The sequence below is a fragment of the Hakea prostrata genome, chromosome 9 (genome assembly GCF_041222555.1).
Source record: "Hakea prostrata isolate BN-2017 chromosome 9, UWA_Hpros_2, whole genome shotgun sequence".
NCBI lineage: Eukaryota > Viridiplantae > Streptophyta > Magnoliopsida > Proteales > Proteaceae > Hakea > Hakea prostrata.
The window spans coordinates 1,193,736-1,219,837 of NC_142608.1; the positions used below are offsets into that span (position 1 = coordinate 1,193,736).

The 26,102-nt window shown below is 37.9% G+C and overlaps 2 protein-coding genes and 1 long non-coding RNA gene across 3 annotated transcripts; all 3 read left to right on the plus strand.

Moving 5' to 3' along the window:
- The first annotated feature begins 415 nt into the window (after positions 1-415).
- On the plus strand, positions 416-2,164 carry LOC149003902 (uncharacterized). The gene is made up of 3 exons (XR_016175623.1): positions 416-1,557; positions 1,689-1,824; positions 2,002-2,164. It is a non-coding gene; the product is annotated as an uncharacterized LOC149003902 (long non-coding RNA).
- Positions 2,165-3,830: 1,666 nt separating this feature from the next.
- Positions 3,831-11,043, plus strand: LOC149003903 (uncharacterized). Its single transcript, XM_089135608.1, is given in 7 exon segments — positions 3,831-4,029; positions 4,173-4,238; positions 5,113-5,187; positions 8,493-8,547; positions 8,549-8,623; positions 8,730-8,855; positions 10,337-11,043. Coding segments are annotated over 7 exon segments (693 nt in total). The 5' UTR covers positions 3,831-3,877; the 3' UTR covers positions 10,481-11,043.
- An 867-nt stretch (positions 11,044-11,910) lies between these two features.
- Positions 11,911-24,139, plus strand: LOC149003904 (proline-rich spliceosome-associated (PSP) family protein). Its single transcript, XM_089168111.1, has 18 exons — positions 11,911-12,275; positions 12,497-12,622; positions 12,708-12,836; positions 12,946-13,008; positions 13,215-13,322; positions 13,903-13,980; positions 14,936-15,028; positions 16,751-16,837; positions 19,668-19,769; positions 19,957-20,076; positions 20,169-20,231; positions 22,459-22,589; positions 22,663-22,744; positions 22,847-22,905; positions 23,027-23,072; positions 23,412-23,503; positions 23,585-23,654; positions 23,732-24,139. The coding sequence occupies exons 1-18, from the start codon at positions 12,027-12,029 to the stop codon at positions 23,801-23,803; spliced, it is 1,770 nt and encodes a 589-aa protein (XP_089024237.1). The 5' UTR covers positions 11,911-12,026; the 3' UTR covers positions 23,804-24,139.
- Positions 24,140-26,102: the final 1,963 nt, after the last annotated feature.

Genomic DNA, 26,102 nt, shown 5'->3' on the forward strand with positions numbered 1-26,102 from the left:
CGGATCTGTACCTTGCAAGACTAGTTGGCCGCTTTCCACTTCCTGAATTCAGGGTCATTGTACTCTGGATCTAGCGCGTTTTGCTTGGTCTTTTGAATGAAATTCTGCTTGAAAAAATTAATAAAAGAAAATTCTAATTATATATGGGGGCATGGATCATTCCCCCCAAGGATGACTAGATATTTTAGAATTAATAAAAGAAAATTCTACAGATTGTGAGATAGTAACTCAGCTTGGAGATACTATTTGGGAGTTCACTTATTTTGGTGCAACACAAATTAAGATTGACTAGATATTTTAGATCACCGATGGAATCATCCAACTTATCCAAGGATGTGCATTCTTGAAGATCTAATCGTTCCAAATGGTTCTCTCTTTTATGATTGACAGTTCCTCTCCTCTGATTCGCAGGGAAAACTTCTATGGTGCAGATCACCGAAATCTCATACTTATTTCTTGACTGCTGAAGATGGGATATATACTAAGCAGTTGGTCTTGTGCCTTGTTTTGGAATTCTCCTCAGAGTTGGTGGACACTGCAAAGTTAAAAGAGGGCTACCCAGTATCCATTGATTTAGATGTAGAATCTTACATAAATTCCACCCAAATTTCTAAAACAACAAAGTGTCATCATACGCTGAGAATTGAGGATGTTGAGTATGCCAATGAACGAGATATGATCTACATTCACCAATTCAAAGGCTTTGACTGGTTTGGGATTCCGTTGCAAGGGAAAGATGATATTTTCATTTCATCTATCTCACAATCTGTAGAATTTTATGATCCTGAAGGGGTTAGGTGTCTGCTAAAATGTCGAGTAAAACTCAGGAAGCTTTTCTTCAAGAATGAGAAACCTCACCACTCGGAGTCCGATCAACATTCGAGTGTCACAATGGTGGCAGATTTCTTCAAATGGTCTCATTCCAATGATGATGATGATGATGACAAAGACGACAACCACATCGATGGTGATGGTGGTGGTGGGTTACTTTCCCTTAGACTGGGGTCAACTTGTTGGTCACAAGATGGGGCTGAAGGATCAAATTCTACCCCCATGGAAAAGCAGGGGAAGAGAACATTGGTGATGGCCAATAAATACAAGGAAACTTCTCTAGATAATGACAACAATGAGGCATCTCGGCCCTTCCCCCTTGGCCTGGCTTTAACAGTGCCATGTTTGGAGCTGACATCAGATGATGGTTCCAACCAGCAGAAGCTAGACCAATCATCATATCTTCAGGAAAATGGAAACAATTCTCCTTCAGATGCTACTGAAGCAGATTTGTTGAGTTGCTTTGGATCTGACTCTGTTTCTGATGTAATGGAGCATGATAGACCCAGCAAGAAAGCTCGTCTTCAAGACAATAATGACGAGGCAGCAAGAACTTCTCTTAACCTGACTCTTAACTCCCTTTGAATTGGAATCAAATGCAACTAGGCTAATCAACCTGCAACAATTGCTGATGATGTGGGGGGAGAGGGAAGAAGCTGTGGACTAATAGAGCAACTGACTTCTTCATATGATGGGGTTAAAGGATGCAGAAATTTTCATAAAGAGGTATGTAGGAGGAAAAAGATGAAGCAGCTTATTCATGGGTTTGCAACTGCTCTTGGTCCCATTTCAACTTTAATTTGTTACTGTCACCCCCAGAAGAAAAATTGTAACTTTTTATATGTTGTTGTGATCAGCTTGGTCAGTGTGTGATGAATGCAGAAATGCTACTTAATGAACACCAGGCCATCCAATTAGAGAGAGGTTGCAGAATTGAGTCTTTGCTGCACATGCCACTTCCTTTTTTAGTCTGAAATACTGTTTGCCACACAGGTATGATTCAATTCTAATTTGCTTTTAAGCTAATCAACTCAGATATGCAAGTTAATTTCCTTTATGTTCCCCTAATGTAGATCGGATAGTCATGCCATATATAGGTTGTTTGCACTAAAATCTAGTTTATTGGTTTCACATGGTATGTATATGTTGACTTAGTTGCAATATGCAAAGGAAGAGGCTAGATCAGTATACTCAACTGCCAGAAGAATTACAAGGAGAAAAATCACTTTATTAAGGCTTCTTCACCAAGGTAATTTGTAATGATACCCATTACCTCATCAGAAAATATGGCTTATATTTCTGGTTGCGTTAATATATTTTTGATGAATGTTGCTAACTCAAGAGTACAATTATGTGTAGAGAAAGATGGACGATGGGTTGACTCATCTGTCAGAAGAAATGATGAGATGAAGGACTCCATGAAGGCATCTTCACTGAGGTATTAGGCAATCTCAATATCCATGGCTGAGTGTGCCTTCTCAGACTTGGGAAAGCCAAAGGTTCCTGGATTGACAAAAATAAATGCCCAAATTCTGCAAAAGAACAAGAAGTTGTTGAAAAAGTAAAGGAGACAAAAGAATTAACAAGAAGCTGGAAGAAATGGATCAAAAATTAAAGAAAATGCTGGAAAAGATGGACAAGAAAACCAAGAAGATGAATGAAAAGATTGAAGAAATAGCAAAGAAGGTGAAGGAGATGTGGAAGCATGGCAGTTAGCAATCTCAAATGGATAAATAAAAATCTGGATGAACAAAAGCTTGCTGGATTTGGCTCATTTAGGTAAGGATGCTACTATAATGCTGATGTTAGTTGAGGAAGTGTTGTTGTTTTTCCCCCTTTTGGTGATTTATTTTTCTCATTCTGTTTACAGAACCGGGAATTAATGGATAGAGTGTTGTCATGCCTTTGTTTCAAATCTATGTGACCTCATAAGAGGTTACACTAATGCATCCATATCTTTGGATACCGTATAACAGTTTTTTTTGTATTCTATAACCAGAGAGCTACTGGTTTGGATTCATGATCTATCAGTCTGCACCCACTTGGGTTTTTTATTATCAGGACCACCTTGCCACTATAACTGAATCACTACTGGAAATGTTGACATGAACTCGTTAACTCTAGTAGCTTCTCCAATTCAAGATGAAGCATCTCCTTGGAAAAACAAGATCTTCTCCCAAATGTGTATTAATTTTTATGTGATTATTTGAAGAAAGAGGGAGAAATGGTCAAGGTTACCAACAGTTTGTTTTTTTTTTTTTAATCAAAATTGTTTTGATTAATATGATTTTTAATATTATTTTGAGTAAATTGCACCAGCACCTCAAAATAGAGGTCTCTCATTTTATATTTGAAAAATATAGACACCCCAAAATTGAATTTTTTGTTGGACACATTAGTACAATTTGTCGTTAAAACTATCCTTAAATCACTGTTGGTAACCATTAATTTGTCCTTCCACATCTCCATTCCCTATTCCTTGTCCGAGATTCCCTATAAGGTTTCCTTGAGAGCGTTCGGGACGTCGCCACAAAAATCTGTGGCGCCCACGGTGCAAGATGCTTTGAAAAAAAAGGTAATTCACCCGTTTTTGTGGTCAAGAAGCCATGGAGACGTCCTTGGGGGAGATAATCCGGATTCTATATATCCATCCACCACAACCACTACCTCCATGCAATGCAATCGTCCCAGGTGCTACAACTCATTTGCCTTCACCCACTTAGGTTGGGTAGAGTATGAGAAAGAAAGACATTTTAATAATTTAATATAAGATAATATTTTAATCATTTCAAAGTAGGAATTAATTGAAAATTAAAGGATACTGTCCGGGCCTATTTAGTTACATGAATACAAGGATTTGAAATGAATTGAAATTTCAAATTTCATGAATTCATGAGTATGTACAACCAAAGAGAGATAAAATTATAATTCATGAATAGAGGGATTTGAAATCCTTAGATTCTGATAACCAAACAGGCCCTTAAAAGTTGTGAGTTAAAACGGATTTTAGGCCAGCTGAGACGAGTTTGGCCCAACTTGAACCAAAATGCAGGGATTGACTTCGTTGTCTCGACCTCTTGCGCGGAGGTTCTGCACATCATCAAATACTGATAAGATCGTCGCTGCTGTCTTGTTCGAGAGGTTGCCGGTGGTCATTCCTAAGATCGACCCTGTCGTCTACGCATTTCAGGAGTTCTCGTGAGTCTATTTTGGTTCTTTCATGTTTCTCTTTCGAGAGTTGATGGCGTTTCTCTACTTCAGATTATTCTACTCTTCTACTTTCATCAAATTAAAGGGCCATTAAATTAGTTTCTCTTAATCTTAAATGCTGTTGTATATAGGTTCAGGTGGGGGCAACAATATCGACGGCAATATTCGGATGACGTCCTAACAAAGTCTGATTCTAGGTTAGTAATGTCGTTGATTAATCTCTTTGTTTAATCACACTTGGTGTCTATCAGTTTTGTTCAATTTGTCACTTTTCCTTTTTTGTGGGTGGGGTTCTGGTATGTTTATTTGAGTTGAGCAAAAGCATCCAATTCTTATTTTGTGATTAACCCAATCAAGAAATAAGAAACCAATCACTGATTCATTGGGCAAGATTTCTTGGAGTGGTAATTATGCTTTGGAAGAATGAGGGAATTGAAGAACTGAGTTCATCGTGGTTGGGTAACGTGGTGAAGAGTTGGTGCATTATGGGAAGTCCATTCTCTATTGTATTTCCACCATCCATTGTTTTTCTTACTCTTTTTCTTTTCCCCTTTTTCAAGATTCAATCTTTAGATACCATTGCTTCTGGATGGATTGCAAGGTTGCAACTTTCAGATAACAATGAAGATTGTTTTGGGGGCAAACTGGGTATTTTTACCCTTCCTAGGAAATCAATCCTGCTTTGTAGTGTTTTTTCCCCCTGAAATTGAATGCATATGAACTTGGGAATTTGGTCTGACCATGACATAGCGGTTAAGATGCTCTATGTTTGTAGACTGAGCGGTGTTCAACTTCTAACCAAGAAATGTAAAGCATCCATTAAGATGTTGTAGCCTTGTAGGTGTGATGTTTGGTATGGTGACCTGGTCTCCTGGATCCCTTAAACTTCTGAGTTGCTTTATCTTTCCAAATTCTATTATGTAGCTGATATGCATGTTTCAGGTAAAACTAGATACTTATTTGTTCTGTTTACCAAAATTTAGTTATAATTTCTGATGGCACTGACCTTCAGCATTTCAGTAAACTCTCTTTCTAATGTGCTTCCACAAATTGGAAATATTTTTAAATCAGGGGGAAAGGTGACTACCAGATTGATTATGTTCCAGCTCCACGGGTCACTGATGATGACAAGACAAACAACAGAAAGTAAGGAATGGATTTATATATTACATTATATTATTGTTCAGTTCAGATAGGAATTGATACTTTTTTTTTGGGGGGGGGGGGTTTGGTGTAACACTATCACAATGTTCATTGAAGCAATCACTACATTGGTTTTCTGTGAATGTTGCAACTTGTATAAAGAGGTTTTTAGGTTTCATCAACACTTGTCTGAGTGCTTTCCTCTCTGGTATTTCTCATATGGTTGTTAATTATGACATTCATTGGAGATCTCTTCTAATACTTTCTGATTCATATGCTGAATTATTTTGTTGGTTCCAAAGTAACATAAATGTCAATTTAGCTAAGAAACATGCTAGAGTAGGACTGATGATAGCTAATACTGTAAGTTCCATTAATTGATGCATACCTTTAAGCTATCATTTCCTAATGGTTCAAGCTTTTAATTGAAATGTTATGGAATTTTCCCCAATTATTTTCCCTTAGTGTGATGTGTGGGCAGCCATATGTGTCACAGGCAAGGACTAAGAAGGATTGCATGTTTTGCCTAGAGGGGGTGGGGTTTGGAGGAAGAGTGTCGATGTGTGTATCTTTGAACTGCCTTTCCCTAATAGTACAAAACTTTTAGGTGAAACAGTGATGTAACTAGCCAAGGACTGCCCAAGAAGGACCGAAAGAGGGCCCAAGCCCACTTGAGTTCTGAAAGCAGGCCCCCCGGGGGAGGGGACAGACCAACACAAGGGCAATTTGGCCATCTTCCACCCTTGGATCGAGTTCTAATAAGCTGGAATAAACCCAGTTAAATTTTTTGAGTCCTTTTGTATTTTTCTTTTGCTATTTAGAGTCCCAATTTGAAAGTTACGTGAGAGTTTTAGTTTGAGTAGGAGGAGTTAGTTTTGTTTGGCTTGGTCAAGCTAGTTGGTTGAGTCCTTATTTACTTTAATTAGCAAGCCCTTTATTACTTAAGAGTCCAAGTCTTAAGTAGTTGGATCCTTATTAGTTAAGGAATCCCAGCTCAAGTCTAGTTCTGTTTGAAGGCTATAAAAAGCATTAAAGTCGATGTTGTTTGGCAGTTTTTGATGAATGAAAATTATCAGTTGAGAAAATAGACTTGAGAGAAGTTGTGGGATCCCAAGGGGTGACCTACGGCTGGATTTGTGCCTGTGTTTCTGCAATTTGAACAATCTTCTTCTCCTTCAAGAAGCAGCAGCAACATTAATTCAAGTCTTCCAAGTAAGTAGAGCCCCTTCCCCTGTAGTTCAGCCAGACCCTCCCCCATAACCACCATAGACTTCCCCCTTCCCTTTCCTCCTCTCCTTGTGATAGCAGGACCTCCCTGCCCTCTGTTAGGCCCGCCTCCCCAGCCCCCTTGAACCTGTTCCACCTCCCCTAGGATCGCCCAAAGCTTTAAAACATTCCTGCTGCAATTACTTTCCCCAGACAGCCCTATTTCCCTAACCCAGAAAATTTCTACACTTCTTCTTCTTCCTTGGAAAAATTCTGCAGAATTTTTAGAACCTCTGAAACCCGTTTTAGTTGAACCAGACCTCCTTAAACTCTCGAAAAACCTTGAACCCAGTTCTGAACTTGCAGAACCAGCAGTACAGACCCACATCCACCTTGGAAACCTACCCCAACCCTACTTTGAGTTCCAATTTAAATTTCAAATCTGGAAATTCAAATTACAGCAACTTTCAGACATAATTCTCTGGTACAGGTGGGTTATCTAAGCCCTAGGAGACCCTACAATCTCTGAAACATCCTTCCCCTTTTGCTGAAAATCCTGGGCAACCCTGAGAATCCAGGGAAATTACCAAACTACCCTAGCCCTAGATTTGGGGTTACATCAAATAGGAACTAGCATAACTATTTTTACTCATTCTAGTGCTGAAGCAAAGTATTGAACCATAGCTCACATCGCTGCTGAACATTTTAGCTTTGATTGTTTTGCTCAGAAACTTGGTTATTCTATAATAGTCAGACAGCTATTTACATTGCTAGTAATCCTGTACTTGTTTCTTTCATGAGCAGACTAAGCATATTGATATTGATTGTTATTTTATTTGAGCAGCAATGATGAAGAAGTCTGTCTCTACTCTGTGTGTCAACTCTCATTGTCAGCCTGGAGAATTGTTTACCAGGCTGCTGTTTCCAAATGTTTTTCACAACTCAGCACAGTGACCATGGTCTAGCTCGAGTGTGAATGGTAAGAATTAAATCTTAGGGTTAGTCTTAATTGGAGGTTATATTGGGTTACTCAGATTTAGGGAGGGGTATTTTGGGGATCAGAATCTATAAACTTAAGTTGGTGATAATTTTTCTTGTCACTAATATAATTATCCTCCTACGCCTGCAGTTAGTGTATTCAATTCACAACACCACCATGGACAGTGGTCTTAGCTCCTCTTGCTTTCTCTTCTTTCTACTGCCTCTCCTCCTTATTTACTGCTGGCCTTGGTGCTCCTGTATTTGTTATATGGCCAATACAAATTTACGGATACTTACCTGAGTGACGAAATCCTGTACCAAAATTTATAATATTAGAAGTGAGCATTTGCCCTTCCAGACACTGCTGCACTGAGATGCTATTTTTAGCTGTAAGTGATCTGCTCAGGTGAGAGATCATGGCCCCACTTTTAAGATTCATACTCAATACCCATTATCAAAAGTACCCACTGATGGACATGATGGACATAAGTGCTGGAGAAATTTATTCATTCATGGGGCTCATGGATCATGATTTCTATGTCCTGTACATCTAAAATTTGAATTAGTGATCCTTTTAATAACTATAAATGTTATTTTTGCCATTTTCCCATTGTTTTTCCTAGTTCTTAATTCTGATACCCTTCTTTCAGTTTTTGGGTTCAGATGAGTGTTTCATTCCATGGTGCCTTACCTTCTGTGGTGAAACTGTTAACTGGAAAATAAAAATAAAATATAACCTGTTCTGGTTAGTTTCAAATTTGAGTTCCACCAATAATTATCTCTAGGTCAATACTATAATTTTAAGCTAACTGTTGTATGGAAAATTAGACTTCATGTAGACTGGTAGAAGGTTTTCCAGGGTAAGGACTTGGTAGAACCCTGCTTGTGCACAAAGTTTTAGATTCAGCATATGCTCATCATATGCGAAGGAGCTTTATTATGTGGCATATTAAAGTCACTTATATTAAGAAAGTCAAATACAAGTTCAGAGGAGTTATTCTCATGCAAAACCAGACATATACTAGTGAAAACTTGTCTGATTTGTGCTCAGAAAAAATGTCTTTGGATACTACATGCTTATCCTGTAAATATCTAATTTTCTTCAATGTTGTATGTTTAAGGTCATTACAGAGGGCACTGGACAGACGACTTTATCTTCTCCTCTGTGGTAGTACTATATGCGGCTCCTGGAGGAAAACCTGTCTGGCATTTTCCTGAAAAGGTTTATGAGTCCGAAGAGACATTGCGCACGGTAGTACTACAGTGCCCTTTTTATTGCTTTATTTATTTTTTTTTAAATTATCTGGGTAAGGAGTTGTGCAGTGTTGACTTGGTTATTTACACCTTACAATTTGCAGTGTGCCGAATCAGCATTAAAATCTGTTATTGGAGATCTTTCCCACACTTATTTTGTTGGGAATGCTCCTTTTGCACATATGGCTGTGCAGCCAACAGAAGACATGCCAGACCTTCCGTCATTCAAGGTAACTGTTTTGGAGTTATCTATGCCTACATATTTCTTGGCTACAGAAGTGATTATTATTATTTTTCCTTTATTTTAGACCTTGGTCTCAACGAGCAATGCTCTCATCTGTATACATTTTTATATTCCGTCTATCCTAAGAAGTTTTTCTTCTTTGGGGGGGGGGGGAATGGTTTGGGAGTGGGTCCAACATGATAAGCTACGAGAAAGTTGTTTCAGGTGCTGTGCCGAGGTCAACAGAGACCTTTGGATTCTACAGTATTGATGAGGGATTTAATTCACAGAGAGTGCACAAAAAGAGCTGGGGCCATATCTAAAATGATTTCAGGAGAAAAGGCATGTATAACTTATGCCTTTTGTCTAGTATGACCTTAAATAGAGCTGATTGGAGGTGCGGACCCTTGTAGCCGACACCATTTAGTGGGATGAGGCTGAGTAGTTGTTGGTCGTCATTGTATTAAAAGTCATGCTTGAAGTCTGGTGTGTTGGTTTGGTTCCATGGCTTGTATTTTTTTTTTTTCCTTAAGAGTAATGCTAAATTGGCACTGTCTTTGCCGTCTGAAGAACTGGAGTGCAGTTTGTTCTGCTACACCATGGCCAATCTTCAGGGGGGGGATCATAACTACTATCAAATCCTCAAGTAAGGTGAAGTAATAAACAGAGGACTGTGAGAGTCCTGAGAAATAACTGTGACTAGTAGATGGTATGAGGCTTGATGGATGGGAGCCTGCCTGAAATATTTCTGGATCAGTTCCCTAATTTTGCCATGTGGAAGGCTGAGGTTATTGTGAGAAAGGTCTGGATTGGCCACATGCCAAATTTCAGACTGGCTCTCTCATTCATGGACCTTCTTGTTTGCTTTAGCATTATCTTACCTACAAGATGGCAAGGGATTAGGTCTCTGCACAGTAGTCTGTCTCCTGTTTTGGAAATGGCTGTGGTGATTCTTTTTTGAAAATTCAGCTTCAACCAACATGGCTAATAAACCTCATACAATTAGGTGTGCAAGATGTTAAGCAGTGAGTTGTACATGCTTTTCAAATACCAAGTACGAAGCTGAGAAGCGAAGGGGCATGCGGCCATGCAATTTATGAGGAAAATAAACTTTCCTGTTTGAGGAGTCACTTAGAATCTAGTTAAGGATGGATTTTGGGTCGCATTTTTTGCCCTTTGAACTGTGGTACTGTTATCTGTTAATGGGCTCTTATTAGTAGCTGATTTGACACCTGATAATTGCTAATGAGTCATTTGATCTATGTCCATCTAGTATTGTTTCTCTTCTGTTCTTGGGTTTTAAAGTCTGGGTTCTTGTGATCCTGTTGGCCTATTGTCAGTGCTCTTTAGGTGCATGTGGTCCTTGTTAATTTCCTCTTTTAAGTGGGTTTCATTCCATTACAGCCAACTTTGAGTCACTGAATAGGTTTCTCTTTCTTGCCATATAATTCCCTTCTTGTTGTATGAGCTTAATTTTATCTGGTGCAGCGTTTCTTTTTCAAATCACAAGTAATTGCTACCAACAAGTTCCAGATTGGGAAGTGTGAGGATCACGTATGGGTTACCAAGGATGAACTGATGGAGTATTTTCCAGAGCAAGCTGCCTTCCTTAACCAAATGATCATCAGTTGAGGGGGCCCTGTTTCCAACTTCAAGCTCTTATCAGAATTCCCTGAATCCATTCTCAAGTGTTTGTGAACATCTGGAAAGCTTTAATCATATGTTGAAACTATCAACATGGATTTCTTGTGCTGGACAAGTATTGGATTTTTGGATCATGAGGATGGAACAGTATGTTCAGCATGTTCAAGTTATTTCTCTGACTATCCAATTCATTGTTGTCATTAAATGTACACTCGTTCCCTAATCAAGTAAAAAGAAATTTTGCTAAATAAGAAGGGTTTAAGGTGACATTCATCTGCAAGATTGTTTGCTATGCACTACTGAAGCTTGCAAATTATTTTTCAGGTTTCATATTTCGGGTGAAATTTAACTATGAATCTGCTGTCACTATGTTGGATGTGTATTTTTGGCCTTTGGCAACCTCTTCTCTGTTGGAATGAGCCCTGCCCATTGGATATCCACCTTGCCAAGTTTTAGCCTTCTGGCTGGCCTCAAGGGTATGACCCTTGTGTCAATTTTGGTTGAACTTATGGTTGGTGAGACCTGGAATTGGGTACGTTGCTCGAGCAATAACATGTCCATCCATTGTTCATTTCTCTGAACCTCAGAAGCATGGAAGTAGATCTCGATTTTTCCTAGGTTAATGGTAAGAAAATAAAAAGATTTGAATAACTATGGCACCCCTTGAGTTGCACCTAAATATTAATGCTACTCCCTGAATTACCCAATTTATCAATTCGACTCTCTATTATTAATACTATTAGTGTGAGTTAGTTTTCATTTACCCATTCTAACATCATTTCACATCTTAAATTTAAAATACTATAGATCATATCTTTCAAACTTTTTTTTTTTGCTACCCACTCCAAAGCGGTGAGGATCTTTCAAACTTTATGAATTTATGTTTGGGACCATAAGTCTAACATATATATTATTAAAATGAACTAAGGTTTTTTTTCTATTCAAAGTATTTATATTTTTTTAAATAATAATTGATTTCCTTACATCAACAGTTACCTGTGATTTCTTAATGGCAAGAGGTGTCTTTGATATATTTACAAGGGATCTATCTAATTGATAATATGGATAACTATAGATATGACATTAATTTTTCTAAAAAAAACATTAATTTTTAGGATTAACTCAGGGGTGGAGCTTAAAATAGTCTGGTGGAATCTCAATTAATATTTTAGATATTTATCTAGTACTGACATCATTTCTTAACTTCGACTGAATTTTGAAAAAGAAAAGAAAAGAAAGCAGTAAGAAAGCATTTGTTATTGAATTAAGTTTTTATATTTTCTTATTTTAAAAATAAAAATAGAATAAAACTAGAATTAGAATGCAGTGTGAATTATAATTCTGTTTGAAATTACAATCCAAACACCACCATAAGTCCGTATTAACTTCGCGGAGGAGAGAGGTGGCTATATCTTCATTCTCAGGGACTCGTCGAAGAAAAAAGGCCTATTACACATTTATACGTTCAGCCACCCCCAACGTTTAACACTTTCTCCACTCGTTTGAGATTCGCGAGAGAGAGAGAGGGAGAGAGATGACGGCGGAGACGGTGAACGGAACTACGGAAGCCCTTGGGCATTCCAATGGCTTAGCCGAGTTTCATAACCAAAACGCTGCCGGAGGAATTTCCGGTAAGAAATCTAAGGAGATCGATAGGCGAAGACGCCGTAGGAAGCAGAAGAAAGCCAACAAAGCATCCCAAGCCGCCACAAATGGTTCCGTCACCGCCGATGATGAGGCAGAAGATGCCGATGAAGCTAAAGAGAACAACGATCCACAGCAGGTACTTTCAACTACAATGTCTCGTTAACTCTCTTAGCTTCCCATTTAGGTCTAGTTTTATTTTTCACGAATTGAAAAGGGAAAAAAAGAAATAAATCCTCTTGTCACTAGCCGCTCAAGATCTGTTATTATTACTAAGTAATTTCAATTTTCGAAATTTTCATTTCTGCACCTGCAACTTGCAACTTCTAATTGCGTAATTTACCCTGGGAAAATCGTTAGGTTTTAGATGGGCAAATTGAAGTGGAGTATGTTCCTGAGAAGGCTGAAATAGAGGATGAACTGCTGGAAGATTTTAAAAGGGTTTTTGAGAAATTCACCTTTGGTGATGCTGCTGCCGGCGCTGAGGTACGGAATTTAGGTTTTGACGTTTTTTTCATGAACGTTCTAGTTGGGTTGGGATTATTGGTGAGATGATCAATTTTTTGAGCAGGACGATGCCAAGAAGGATGAAGCGGCTGCTAATGCGGCAGCTGATAAGAAAGCAAATTCTGACTCCGATGAAGAAGATCAGGACACACAACAGAAAGAGAAGGGTGGGCTTTCGAATAAGAAGAAAAAGGTTCCCTGTTTTGACGCCCTGCTTCCACATAAATCCTCTCCTATGTCTCATATAAACTGGCTTTACTGATTTTGCATATTTCTTTTTTGTCCCTTTTTGGGCTTTGTAGCTCCAACGGCGGATGAAGATTGCTGAGTTAAAACAGATTTGCCAAAGGCCGGATGTTGTCGAGGTATTGTCCAAATGCCACTCCCGTCATGCCCCATGGTTTCTTTTTAACCTTCCGTTTATAAGTGTTGGGTGCTCATTTACTCCATTGGATTTCTTGACTAGAAAAAGGGGTCTAGTTCCTTTGGTCTCCAGTGTACCGCAACAACTGTTTTTACGTGCTTTTCTTTCAGCTATTCATTACAAAACTTCAATACCTTTTCTTGACAGATATGGGACGTGACAGCTGCTGACCCCAAACTTCTTGTGTATCTAAAATCATACCGCAATACTGTTCCTGTCCCAAGGCATTGGAGTCAAAAGAGGAAATTTTTGCAGGTGAGTAATTAAAAGTAGACATGAACTTAGCATGTTGTTATGTGCATGTATGATTATGGGTGCATTATGCATTGGGGTTCACACAAGTGGGGGGAAGGTAAGTAGAGACGATAAAGTTTCACCCCTCTTATGTGTATATCTGGTTCTTGCAGGGGACCGGCTATAACAATCATGGAGGAGACATGTCGGCTACAGGGGCCACTTGAATCGTTTTATTTTAAGATATCGATAGGGTGGGTGGGGTTGTGTTTGGTTGTGTATAATGCTTTGCTTTTGCAATCATTGTCTCTCTAGGTTAGATGCCTTGGTAGTATGCCAGAGAATCATTGTCCTCTAGTCAGTGTTCCAATGAGTTTCTTTGGTATCCAGTATCATGCTAGGTTCACGAAAGTTGTTCATTACGTTTGGTGATTGAACTGAATCCATTCCTTTGATATTGCAGATGATGTGGGCTGTTACAGTGCTTTGAATTCTATGTTCTCCATATGACTGATTAGGATTGAAGGAGATAAACCAAATTTTCGATTTCTACTTTTTTTAATAACTTTTCCCTCATCTGTTCCTTTGATGTATTTTGCAGGGGAAACGAGGTATTGAGAAACAGCCTTTTCAACTTCCTGATTTCATTGCTGCCACTGGAATTGAAAAACTGAGACAGGTGAGCAGCCATGAGCATATGCAATGAAATTGCTCATTAGAATGTTGCAATTTGTGTTTAGATGTTCTTCCCAAATTAAAGTTTCTGAGTGATTTAGAGTTTAACTCTGGATTTTTTATTTTTTCTTCTTCTTCTAGGTTTCTACATTTTAAGTGCTTTTGAATTAATTTTTCAGCTTTAAAAGCGACCCAATCAACATCTGAATGGACTTAGTTTAAATCACAAAAGTCTAAACTAACTGAATTATTTTGGGTTTTTGGCTGTTATTTACCTCAGGATAAGGCTTAGCTTGGTTTTCCATAAATGGGTTAATTCTATCTACTAATCTTGTAGTCCTATATCTAATATCCTACCCAATGAAGTGATTGAAGTTCAATGAAATTCAATTGGACCAAATGCTCAACATTTGGTACCCAATCCCAAGGTTCATCTCAACAAAAGTAAGCCCGTTTCCGTGAATTTCTTTTGCATCATTGAAACCTTATCTCTGAATTTTCTGCACCATGAAAGAATTGAGTGTAAGCTTGTCACTGTTTGTGTAACCAATCAAGGCATTGTTCACATTACATCTCTTTTCTGGAACCTAATATCACGCAGATACACTAAAAAATGTACATTTTAAGATTGTAATCCATGTTCTCCTTTCCAGTTTTCTCAAAATGCACCTTTTTGTGGCCATAGATTTCTTTCTCCTACTACTAGTTAATTGTATGCATGGGTGAGATTCCTTCAATTCTATGCTATCCAGGTCTGTTCTTTTCAGAAATGAACTCATGGGTTCTTTTCAGTAATGAACTCATGGATTTCATTGGCTTCTTTTTCCTGCATGGCTGACCAGAATCCTTTTGGATTTCAAAATAGCTAGATATATAACGTACTCTATTTTTTCCTCCACCTAATTGTTGAAGCTGTTGAAGTCTGATGTAATCCCTGTTTTCCATTATATTCTATGTAGGCGTACATTGAAAAGGAGGACAACAAGAAATTGAAGCAGAAGCAGCGTGAACGGATGCAACCCAAGATGGGAAAGATGGATATTGATTACCAGGTCTTTTGATTCCTCTGTTTCGTTTCATTTCTTATATTTAGATTTTGCTTTTCAAGTTGTTTCTGAGGTGAAGGTTTCAGAAACTGCGCACAAGATTTTTGTGCTAAAACCTATAATGTACGTTTGCAAGTAAGGCAGTTTAATTGGTCTAGTTCGAAATTTCAATTTAAGCTGAACGCTTTTTGATCTTGATAGTAAGGCTATGCCTTAGCTCTTTTAGCATAGGATTGAGCCAAAACAAATGTTCTTCATATGTTCATACTTTTAGGAGGCATAGGATTGAGCAAAAACAAAGACGTTTACCACAGCTTTTTAAGATTTTCAATACCCATGTTTCCCGAAGCACACTTCGTTCCACTCCTTGCATTTATACTCCAAGTGCAATTGCTATAATATATACTCCCTCGACCACTTCAAGACAGATCAATCTTAAGAAGATCATTGCCCACTCCATAGTAGCCCATATGAATCTGGTGACTCGAACTCCCCTAGTGCTCTTCAACTTGTTGGAGAGGATGGATGGCACTTGATGATGAGTCAAGTCCAAATTACATGTGGTACACCTACCACAGATAACTGGTGAGGAAATCACCACTATATCATAGTAGAGCCGGGTAGTCACTAGGATACTATCACCAGTGATGATGCCTCTTAATAAATTGTGTGGCTCTGTTAAAATTGTTAACTTGAATACCTATATTAAAATTGATAATTTGGATAGCTATGTTATACTGATATGAGTACCTCATTTTGAATACCTTTATTGATAGCTATATTATCATGATACGAATACCTCATTCTAACTTATCAAAGATACAGCATAGTATTAGTGTTGTATATTTGTTGACTTCACCAGATCTTTCACTCTCTTTTTTTCCCTGGTTAATTTGTGGACTGGTTCCACTGCCACAAAAGGGGCACAACCACCGTATGAAGTATATTTCTTGTCACATATTATGTGGTTATCATTTTAGACTTGTATATTTACAACAGTTGAATTAACATAAAATACTATGATTTTTGAGTCCTCCATTTGTGATGCTAAGTGCCTAAGTCTTTTGCTGCATTCTTTTTTTGCTAGGTGTTCCATTCTCAAGATATCAGTATTAGATACATTTAATCCATGAAAGATGAGATGATTGTGTACATGAATCTGATAGAGGATAATGCATTATCATTTTCTTCTATCTTTAAGTTTGAGAGTCAGATCTGTCCCCATGAATTTTTCATATGTCAAACATCTATTCAAACCCAACTGAGTCCGATACAATCTGTATTATATGCCTGCCTTAATTATAGAAAAGTTATTATAGTAAAATAAATAAATAAAAGAAGGAAGAGGCTGATTGGCCTGTTACCTAAATTTGTTCGTAGAATGAAACAAAAAGGAAACAGTGACTTCTCTTTTCAGCATTATAATCTTCTAAAAATATGAGGGATGGTTGCAGCACAGCCACAATATTGTTCTTCTTTTATCACAGTGGGCAGCTATTGCTGCAACATGAATCAGAATAGGGTGGATAATGTACTACACATGTTATATTGCCTTGTTCCCAAAATATTATGAAGCAAGTTCCTTCCTTCCCTTTTTTTTTTCTTCACTCAATGAAGCTTATCTGGTGGTTCAAATTGTTCATGATCCCTTTAATGGATTATATACTTATGTGCCTTAACTTACGTAATCTCTTTAATTTATGCAAGTAAGCTGTTTGCATGCTGCAGGTTCTTCATGATGCCTTCTTTAAATACCAAACTAAGCCAAAACTGACATCATTTGGTGACCTTTATCATGAAGGGAAAGAATTCGAGGTATGGTTTCTGCTCTACTATTTTATATAGCTGAACTCATGGTTTTCATGTAACTCAAGTCTTGGTTTTGGGGAATTTATAATGCTTGGATGGAGTTTGCAATAACACAAAAAATAGACATTAATATCACCTGGTTGAAGATCTTGTGATGCTACCTGAAGACATAAATGAATAGCCATCATTGTTAAGAAAAACCGAGATCCAATAAGAATTTGTGCGTACTATTATCTGCAGAAGAATTCCGCTTATAGCATAAGTATCTATCCACTGGATTCTGTTACCTTTTGAAGGTGCTATGCTTTGTCAGTATACAGAAATACAATTATTTAGGTTAACCTGATTCCATTGTTTTATTTTTAGAGGTGAATAATATTTCTTAACTTGCAGTTCATGTTACTAGCTTGTAATTGCTGATTTTTTGCCGCATCAACAATAAATACTCTAGCCATTCATCTTAAATTAGAGAGAGAGGAATGCCTTTATTTGATATTGAAACTGAATATTGATGTGAAACATTTCAAACATGCAAACAGTTGTTTGTCCATAACATTCCCGATATAGTAAAGGGGGAAACTGAAGTGGAAGGAAAGCATGGCCTTAATGAAATTTGATTTGTAGAGACTTATGTATTTGATTAGTATAAATGTCTGATCAATATGAAATTGCTAACCTGGCACGTATTAGAGAACAGTGTCCTTCAATTAGAAATTTGGATATTTTTTTCCTTCAAATACTTCCTTGTAACCCAACACTTCCTTGTAACCCAACAATATAGATGGTGAATATAATTTTCCTTCAAATACTTCCTTGTAACGCAACAATATAGATGGTGAATTGAATGGTTCTTGGAATGTTCTACTTGAATGTAACCTTATGGCTAGCTCTTTCCCCTGCTTCTGCAACTATTCCTTCCTTCCCTTCCAGCCCTATCACTTCGTGAAACATTTCAACTCATACAGAGGATATTAATAATGAAGTGATGTAAATCATTTTCCAGGTTCAGCATAGGGCCTAGGGTTTCTCCTGCAAACCCTAGGGCTCCTAATTTTACTAGGGGTTTGATAACTTTTGTGGAGTCCAAATTGTAGTCTCATTGGGTCCACCTTGTCATGAGGACCCTATATTTACATTTTTTTATTTTTTTTTTTTAATTTGAGTCATTATTTTGTGAGTTATTGAAGAGCCCTTGTCTGAGTATGATTCTTAAGTTGTGAAGAAATCCCCTAGTTCCAGTCTGTTTCTCGTGAGGATTCTATATCTACTCTTAGAATCCAAATTGAATCTTTTCAGAGTGAGATGTGATGGGAGTTCGAGTCCTTGTGTGCTTTCTTTTAGGAAGTCTGTCCTTTTATGTTTTCCTTCATATAAGTTATAAATAAGCCACAATAGACTGTAACTGGCAGACTTGATTAATTGAATGCAAACTGACTGAAGGAAGGATTAAGAGTCATGGGTTCCAAGGGGAACCCCACGGCTGAGTTGTTTTGAGTTTTCTGCAATTTTCTGGCGTCTCTCCGTTTCTCCGACCCTGTGGCAGCCCTACTTCTCAAGATTTTCTGCAGTTCAAGTCTTCAACAGCAGTAAGTTCAATCCCAATTCTATCCCAAGCCTTTCCTCTTCTTCCCCCCTCCATCGCACCCTTCTTTTTTTATTTTCTTGAATTTTTGTACTTTTCTAGAGACCCATTTTAAAGTAAGATCTGTGCCAATCTAGCCATTAGATTTGTCACAAACTTTAGGAACCTCATCCCTCAAGCCCCATTCTGACTGTCCAATTTCAAGATATAATTATTTTCTTGATTTTATTTTTTTATTTTTATCTCTCAAGACCTTAAAAACAAGAACCTTAATATCTTTTAATTTAGTTATCCAACCCCCCCCCCCCCACCAAACTTCCTCAATTTCCTCACAGTTTCAGCCTATTCTGACACATTTAGACCCAAGCTTCCATCTCGAGGAATTAATATCCCATGTCTCTTGTGGGATGGGTTTCGTATCTCTGAGATCCATAAAAACATATCTAACCACAAAGCATCAACCTAACCCCTTAGGAAATGGTCCCTTCATAACCCATATCTCAAAGGAACCCCATAGCCCCCAAAACCCTAGAACCCTATAACCAGCCCATTCTCCTCAACTGTCGGGTATTCTAAACCATATTTTACTGCTGATTCTAGTGAGCCTAAATCTAGGGCATTACCTTAAGCAACTAAACCTTTATCCTGGTTCACATCATGAAGCCTTACCTCCAGTTAAAGTTCCCATTCATAGGTTCAAGATCAATGTCTTTGAATTGAAAGGCCCAAAATAAACACTGCAGTCAGATGTTACAATCAACAGGTCTTTGAATCATCCATTAGAATAACTTGAAACCTTTCTTATTGTTTGATCGTGATCTAATTCTCAAAAATCATATCGCTTGATTAACGGGGGAACAATGTCACCATTGCCGTTTTATAAGATACTGAGCAGAGCAGCAGGCTCAGCAGCACAATTGTTGAGCTTAGCGGTAGACGGTTAGCTGGGCTGCATTCAGTCCAGGCTTGTCTTGTTCATTTGAGTTCCTTACATTTTACCTTCTTGTGTTTTCACTTTTCACTTTTACAATAGGTGCCCCTTTCAGTCTATATTTCCCCCTGTGATCAAAAGGTAGTTCTCATAAGTATTGTATGTTGGCCAAAATTGGCCTTCAAGTTTTACAATTAAAGCCTGCATGGAAAAAGTCCCGTTTCGGGTTTTTTCTGGGGAGGAGACTTCTGTATTGGAGAAGAAGCTTTAACAAATTCAGAAAATAATACTATCTATTAAATTTCCTTCTTATGGACATCCAGGTGAAGCTAAGGGAGATGAAGCCTGGAATGCTGTCTCACGAGCTAAAGGAAGCTCTTGGAATGCCAGAGGGTGCTCCACCTCCATGGCTTATCAATATGCAGGTTGCTGCTCTCTCTTTCTCTCACTTTGGTGCTAGAATTTTCAATTATTCATTAGTTTCCCAGCCTGTTTGTGTTTTGTGCTGGGCACTGCAATCTATTGCAGTGTTGGTGGGATTTTTCTGTGTTTATTAACAAATCATTGATGTGTTTTTTGTTTTCTTATTTTGACATGTTCGGTGTTTAACAGAGGTATGGTCCTCCACCATCTTATCCGCATCTTAAGATTCCTGGCTTAAATGCTCCCATTCCTCCCGGTGCTAGCTTTGGGTATCATCCTGGAGGCTGGGGTAAACCTCCCGTTGACGAAGTAAGTATTTCAACTCTGCATCTTCCTCTTTACCTAGCTAAAGCTGAAACCGTTGTGTTAAACGCTGAAAATTGTGATGTTTCATTGACTAGTATGGGTGTCCTTTATATGGAGATGTCTTCGGAGTCCAACAACAAGAACAGCCTAACTATGAGGTATTTTCTCTTGACCTTTTCATCTTATTTTCGTATTATGTTGGTTTTATGGAACACAGATTATAGTGAATTTAAGTTGAAATTTGAGCATTGCGAACTGGAGGTCTAGCATTAAATTACAATGACTTGATCTGAATTGCTTTTCAAATTTTCGAACTAAAAAAAAAAATTGGGGGGGGGGCAGAGTGTGGTGAAGAAGTTCTAGTTGCTGTGCTTTCTCTATCTTCAGCCCAGAAGTGGAAAATAAAACATTTTGGATGGTAGAAAAAACTTTTTTCCATTAATGTATTGATTACGTAATATAGGTCAGGATTTGACAGTTAACCAGTCCCAAAATCAGGAGCTGGGAACATGGAAGTGTTTGGCTTTATAGGATACAGAAGGGGTGGTTTGATAGGTTTAGGTTCATAATGAAGGAAATCTGGTGAGCAGGGGTCAAAGAGGGTTATGTAAAGAAAGACACAGTAGTTTATAATTCAACTGATTGAGTTGCAGGCTAAGAAAACTGGGTTTAGATTGTTTGGGTTAGATGGGGCTAATGATAGGATCAAGTGATCAACTGGGGGCCTGGGGAAAGTGATCCTGAGGATGGGAGAATGGTGGTGGCTGGATTTGAGAGGGGAGATGTGATGGAATTTGGAAGTGGTAAAATTATCACAAACAAGTCACAGTACCAAGGGAGCAATAGCAGTGAGTTTCGGCTCAGCAGATGGGTCTTTTAAGGATTTGAAAGCCTGTAATGGATGACAACAACAATAGAGAACCTCCTGTGTCTCCCATCAGAGGAGCAAGCTGGATCCAATACAGCTCCTCCCAAGGGGCTGGACACCAAGAAAAAGCTACTGAAACCAAATTGCATAGCAGGGGCAGTGGATTAATGGGTTGCATTTATAGACTGCGCTAATAGAACTAGCAGTGAATCAAAATTTGAAGGCCTCAAAAATAGAAATTATCAATCTTGATCTCTTGTTTGGGTACAAATAGTGTCAGCTTCTAAACTGAGGTTACTAATTCTCACCAAAATTTCCATTTCTTCTCGAATATTTTTTTTTTCCATTTCCTTCTTCCTTCCACTTTTTTCTTGTTTTTTTTTTCTTCCCTTTTCACCTATTTTCCTCTTTGCCTTCACCCCTTTTGCTCTTTTTACACCTCCTGCCCCCTCAGGACTCCCCTGTTGGCTGGCCCCCCCTTCCACTTCCCCTTTTTTTATTTTTGTTTTGTTCTGCCTTTGTCTTGTATTGCCTTGAAATTAATATATGTTTAGCCTAGGACTATGATCTATAATTGTGTTTTGTTAAACTTATCTTTTTATTATTTGCTACCATTTTTTCATTTTTTTATTTTAATAATTATTTTCTAAAATTATGTATTTTTATTTTATGTATATATGATATATAGGCTTTAGCTTTATATATTTGAGACACCATCACTTGATCTAGTCGGTCATTTTATTTTGTTGACTTGTTGTATATGTAACCATTCTACCAAACAATTCATGTATGTTGTTGATTCTATGCATGTATGCAATACAGTTTGCACTTGTCGGAACTAGTCATTTGTTAGTATACTTGAATGATAAATTTTCAATAGTTTTATTTTTTACAAAATACTAGTTCCATTGTGTTTATTATGCTTGAAATATGTAGTATACAAGAATCCAAATCATTTTGAGTCCATATGAGGCCCGAAATTGAAGCTCCAATTTTCAGAAAAAGTGTCCAGTTTCGATCGAAATTTCGACCGAAACGTCGAAATTTCGGCCTTTTGTAAGGTCGAAATTCCTGTTTCGGTCGAAATTTCTTCCTTGATTCTCACACCTACTAATTACTAAAATAGAAAGTTCTTAATGGTCCAAATATGACAGAAGACTAAAATGGCTGGGATTATAACATTTGTGGCTACTGATGCCTCTCTTCTTTAATGTATATAGTTGCCGATCAGCTGTGGTACTGGTTGTATCTACTGTCCTGGTCTTGGTGTTGTAGTAGTTACATATATTGTAACTTACAATGCTGTACAATAATGATATACTATAAGACATCATTTTATTGAGCAACAACTGAAAAATTCAACTATGAGATGCTAGTATAGGAAGATATTATACGTGTAAGCTCATTAAGCCTTGTGATCACTACTTGGGGTTAGCTCTAGTTGAATCTTATTGCATAGTTCCTCTGTTTCTGAGGATGTACTTGATATTGGCTCCCCACTCTCTCTCTCTCTCCAGGAAGAACCTGTTGATAGGAGCAAACACTGGGGTGATTTAGAAGAAGAGGAAGAAGAAGAGGAGGAAGAGGAAGAACAAATAGAGGAGGAGGAACTAGAGGCAGGCATTCAATCAGTGGACAGCCTGTCAAGGTACTGGACCTTTATCTTTGCTCAGTTGTTATTTTATTATGGTTGTGATACTGATTAGTTTATCTTTGTTCAGCACTCCAACTGGTGTTGAGACACCTGATGTTATTGACCTCCGGAAGCAGCAAAGGAAGGAGCCTGAGAGACCCCTTTATCAAGTAATTTTATTGTTTTTATTTTGGCACTATTATTCCTCTTGAACTCGCATTTATGAAACTCAAATTAATTGTTTGTTTTTTCTTGTTTCTGTTATATGGAAGGTTCTCGAGGAAAAAGAGGAAAAAATTGCTCCAGGAACTTTGCTTGGAACAACCCACACGTAAGATTTCATTTTAATTTTTGTTTTTCAAATTGAAGCTCTGTGGTTATATGGTTGTACTTATTAGAATGCATGTTAAAGAGTTACACTTCTGACAATCTCAAATCTCTGTTGGATACAGTTATGTACTGGGTAGTGGCACGCAAGACAAAACAGCTGCAAAGAGGGTATGATATTAATGGACATATTTCTTTGTTATTAGTCTTACTATGTGGCTCATTTCTGAATATTAAAATAGTCTGGAAAGGTTTGGGGTGCAAAGTGGTGTTTCTGGGCAAACTAGGAGAGAGACTACAACAGCACAAATTCTTTTGTTGCTTTTATATTGTTATTGGCTGTCCACTGAGATTTTTTACCATTGGAACTGGGCTTTTTTTGGTTTTTTTTTTAATATTTCTATTGGGGGGGGGGGGGGGGTAGGGAGGAATTATTTCACGGCTTCCATAGTTGAACATAATCATGTTTATTACTCAATTGATGGATTTCTTTTGATGCTATTTGCACAGGTCGATTTGCTTCGTGGTCAAAAATCAGATAAAGTGGATGTCACACTGCAGCCTGAAGAACTGGAAGTCTTGGACAACGTTGTCGCGGCTAAGTAAGAAGAATTACATAGTACTTTGTTCTAGTTCTTAACTGCATTTATTGTCACTTTCTAATTATTAAATTTCACTTACAGGTATGAGGAAGCAAGGGAAGAGGAGAAGTTGCGAAGCCAGCGGGAGGATTTCAGTGATATGGTTGCAGAGGTCAGTTTTGGGGATCTCATTTGTTTTTACATGCGTCTTAAAAGGAAATTAATTAATTTCTCTTGTGCTTGTTTCAGAATGAGAAGAAGAGAAAGCGGAAGATGCAGGAAAAGGACGGGAAGTCAAAGAAGAAGGACTTCAAATTTTAGTGTATTCGATAATGCTATTTTGTGGTCCTTGGAGATTCCCAACTGTGTACCAATAGCTTACTGTTGTAGAAGGAATTCTAGACTCGTAATAGGCTTGTAGAAACTGTTACTGGAAGAAAGGAGCTATTTTTCGTCCACTGTTGTGTTGCATCTTAGGTGATGTGTGTATAAGCAGCAGCTCTTATGGAAGTTGATTATTGCATATATCAAGAGATTTCTGTATGATGATTGTCTCATGGGCCCTTCTCTGAAGTCCTTAATTCAGGTGTAGGAGTCGGTAGATGTTTCCTCTAACACAAAGGGCTTTAAGAACAAGTTGAGTTTTGCTCGAAGTGTCCCTTGGGGGGTTTTTGAGGGTAGAAGTGGATCAGCTTTTTGTCATGCAAGGGTATGTGCTCTCCTGATGTTTTTTGAGAAAATTACATGATTAGCTGCTTTTAGGTATTCCTTTACAAAAATAGCTGATCAACATTTTACAAAATTAGGCAAAACTAAATTTGCATTTACAAAATTTGTCAAAATATTGATTTTTCACCTTTTTGGACATTTTTACCTCTAAATCTGATCACATCGAGCGGAAAAATCATTATTTTGTCCAAAAGGAAAAAGTTAGTATTTTTTTCACTTCCTTTGAACATTTTTACCCCTATGCCCGTATGGTCAATTTTAGGGGTAAACATGTTCAAAGAAGTGAAAAAGTACTATTTTGACTAATTTTGTAAATGCGAACTTAGTTTTAGCCATGGTACCTTATGTCGGCGATTTAGGGCGGTATTTCGAGGTGTCGCTGGGGGGTGACACGATACCCTCCAGCGACACCGATATTGCATTTTGTTGGCGATATATCGCCAACGGTCAAGATTTTGACCGTTTGCAATATTATCGCGGAGAAGTTGGCGATATAGGAGATAAAAAAGGGGGATTCGGGCGAATTTCGCCCGAATTTCCCATATGATTTTTTTAAATTTTCTCTCTCCTATCTCACTTCTCCGAAGCTTCTCTCCCATTTTCGCATTTTTCACCATATTTTGGTCCGATCTTTGACATCTACAAGTACTTCGTATCATGGGCACTTGCAAGTCGATAGTCGCAATAATTACTTTGACCATGGTATCAAGAGGAGGCCATTGTCTGACTCTATTCATGAGTCCATGTTTTCACGTTTAGAGACCATGGCACCAATAGTAACATCACCAGGCATGAATTACCTTCCACAACCATATTCTCACTTCCCTCAAATTAGCGTTCTCTTGGGGGCGGATGATCACCGCTATAGAGGTGTAGTTGATGATTATCTGCAACACTATCAGTATTGTATGACATGGGATCATTATGTGAAATTCTTGGGGGGAGCATCACTGGAGGCAGTATGAGTCACAGGAGTTCGATCCACCTAAGCACTGTACTTGTTATTGAGAGTTCAAGATTTTATATAGTTGGATGACTTTATTTATTTGTGCAATGAATTGTAGACTTTAAATGATTTGGTTTTTATGAGTTATTAGATTTTTTGTTTCGGGGTTTTCGTCCGCATACAATAGGACATGGGTCAATTAAGAACATTAGTTTATGTGATGTTTTGGGTCAAAATAACACTCCCAATGTGTTTATTAGTCTCAAATTAGGCTACACGACAAATTTCAAGTCAAAATGACCTAAAATACCCTTCAAAAAAGGGGTTCGATTTTTCATCGAACACATGCCAAAAGTCGGCCGACATCAAGCGATATGTCGCCGTGTCGCCATGGTCCGACACGAACCAACATGTCGGACCATGGTTTTAGCTAGTTTTTTAAAGTGAAACATTGAGTGGTTATTTTTGTTAAAGAAAACTTAAAAGAGTAATTTTCACATATTTTTTCATTATATAATAAAAATGAGTGTTTATTTTTAAGTTTTTTTTTTTTATAGAAAGGGTTTGTTTTTAAGTTGTTGACAAAACAAACGTAGGCCTTGTTTTATTATATAGCAGAGGAGCATTTATATCTTTCCTGATGTGGAGGTGACCTAGACTCTGGACATTAACGTGTCAGATCTGAGCATTTATATCTTTCCTGATGTAGTATTATCGTGTCAGATCCTGAGCATTTATATCTTTCCTGATGTAGTATTATCGTTAGGGGTGACCTAGACTCCTGAAATTTTAGATCTGACACGTTAATGTCCAGGACTGAAGCAACTTTTAAAGAATTGAAGGTGAAAAACATTGAATTGATGACCGTAAAGGTAATCCTCCTGAGGGACAATCCGGGACTTTACGCAGATGCAGAGGACATCTACGGAAAGCAGCAATTTCATT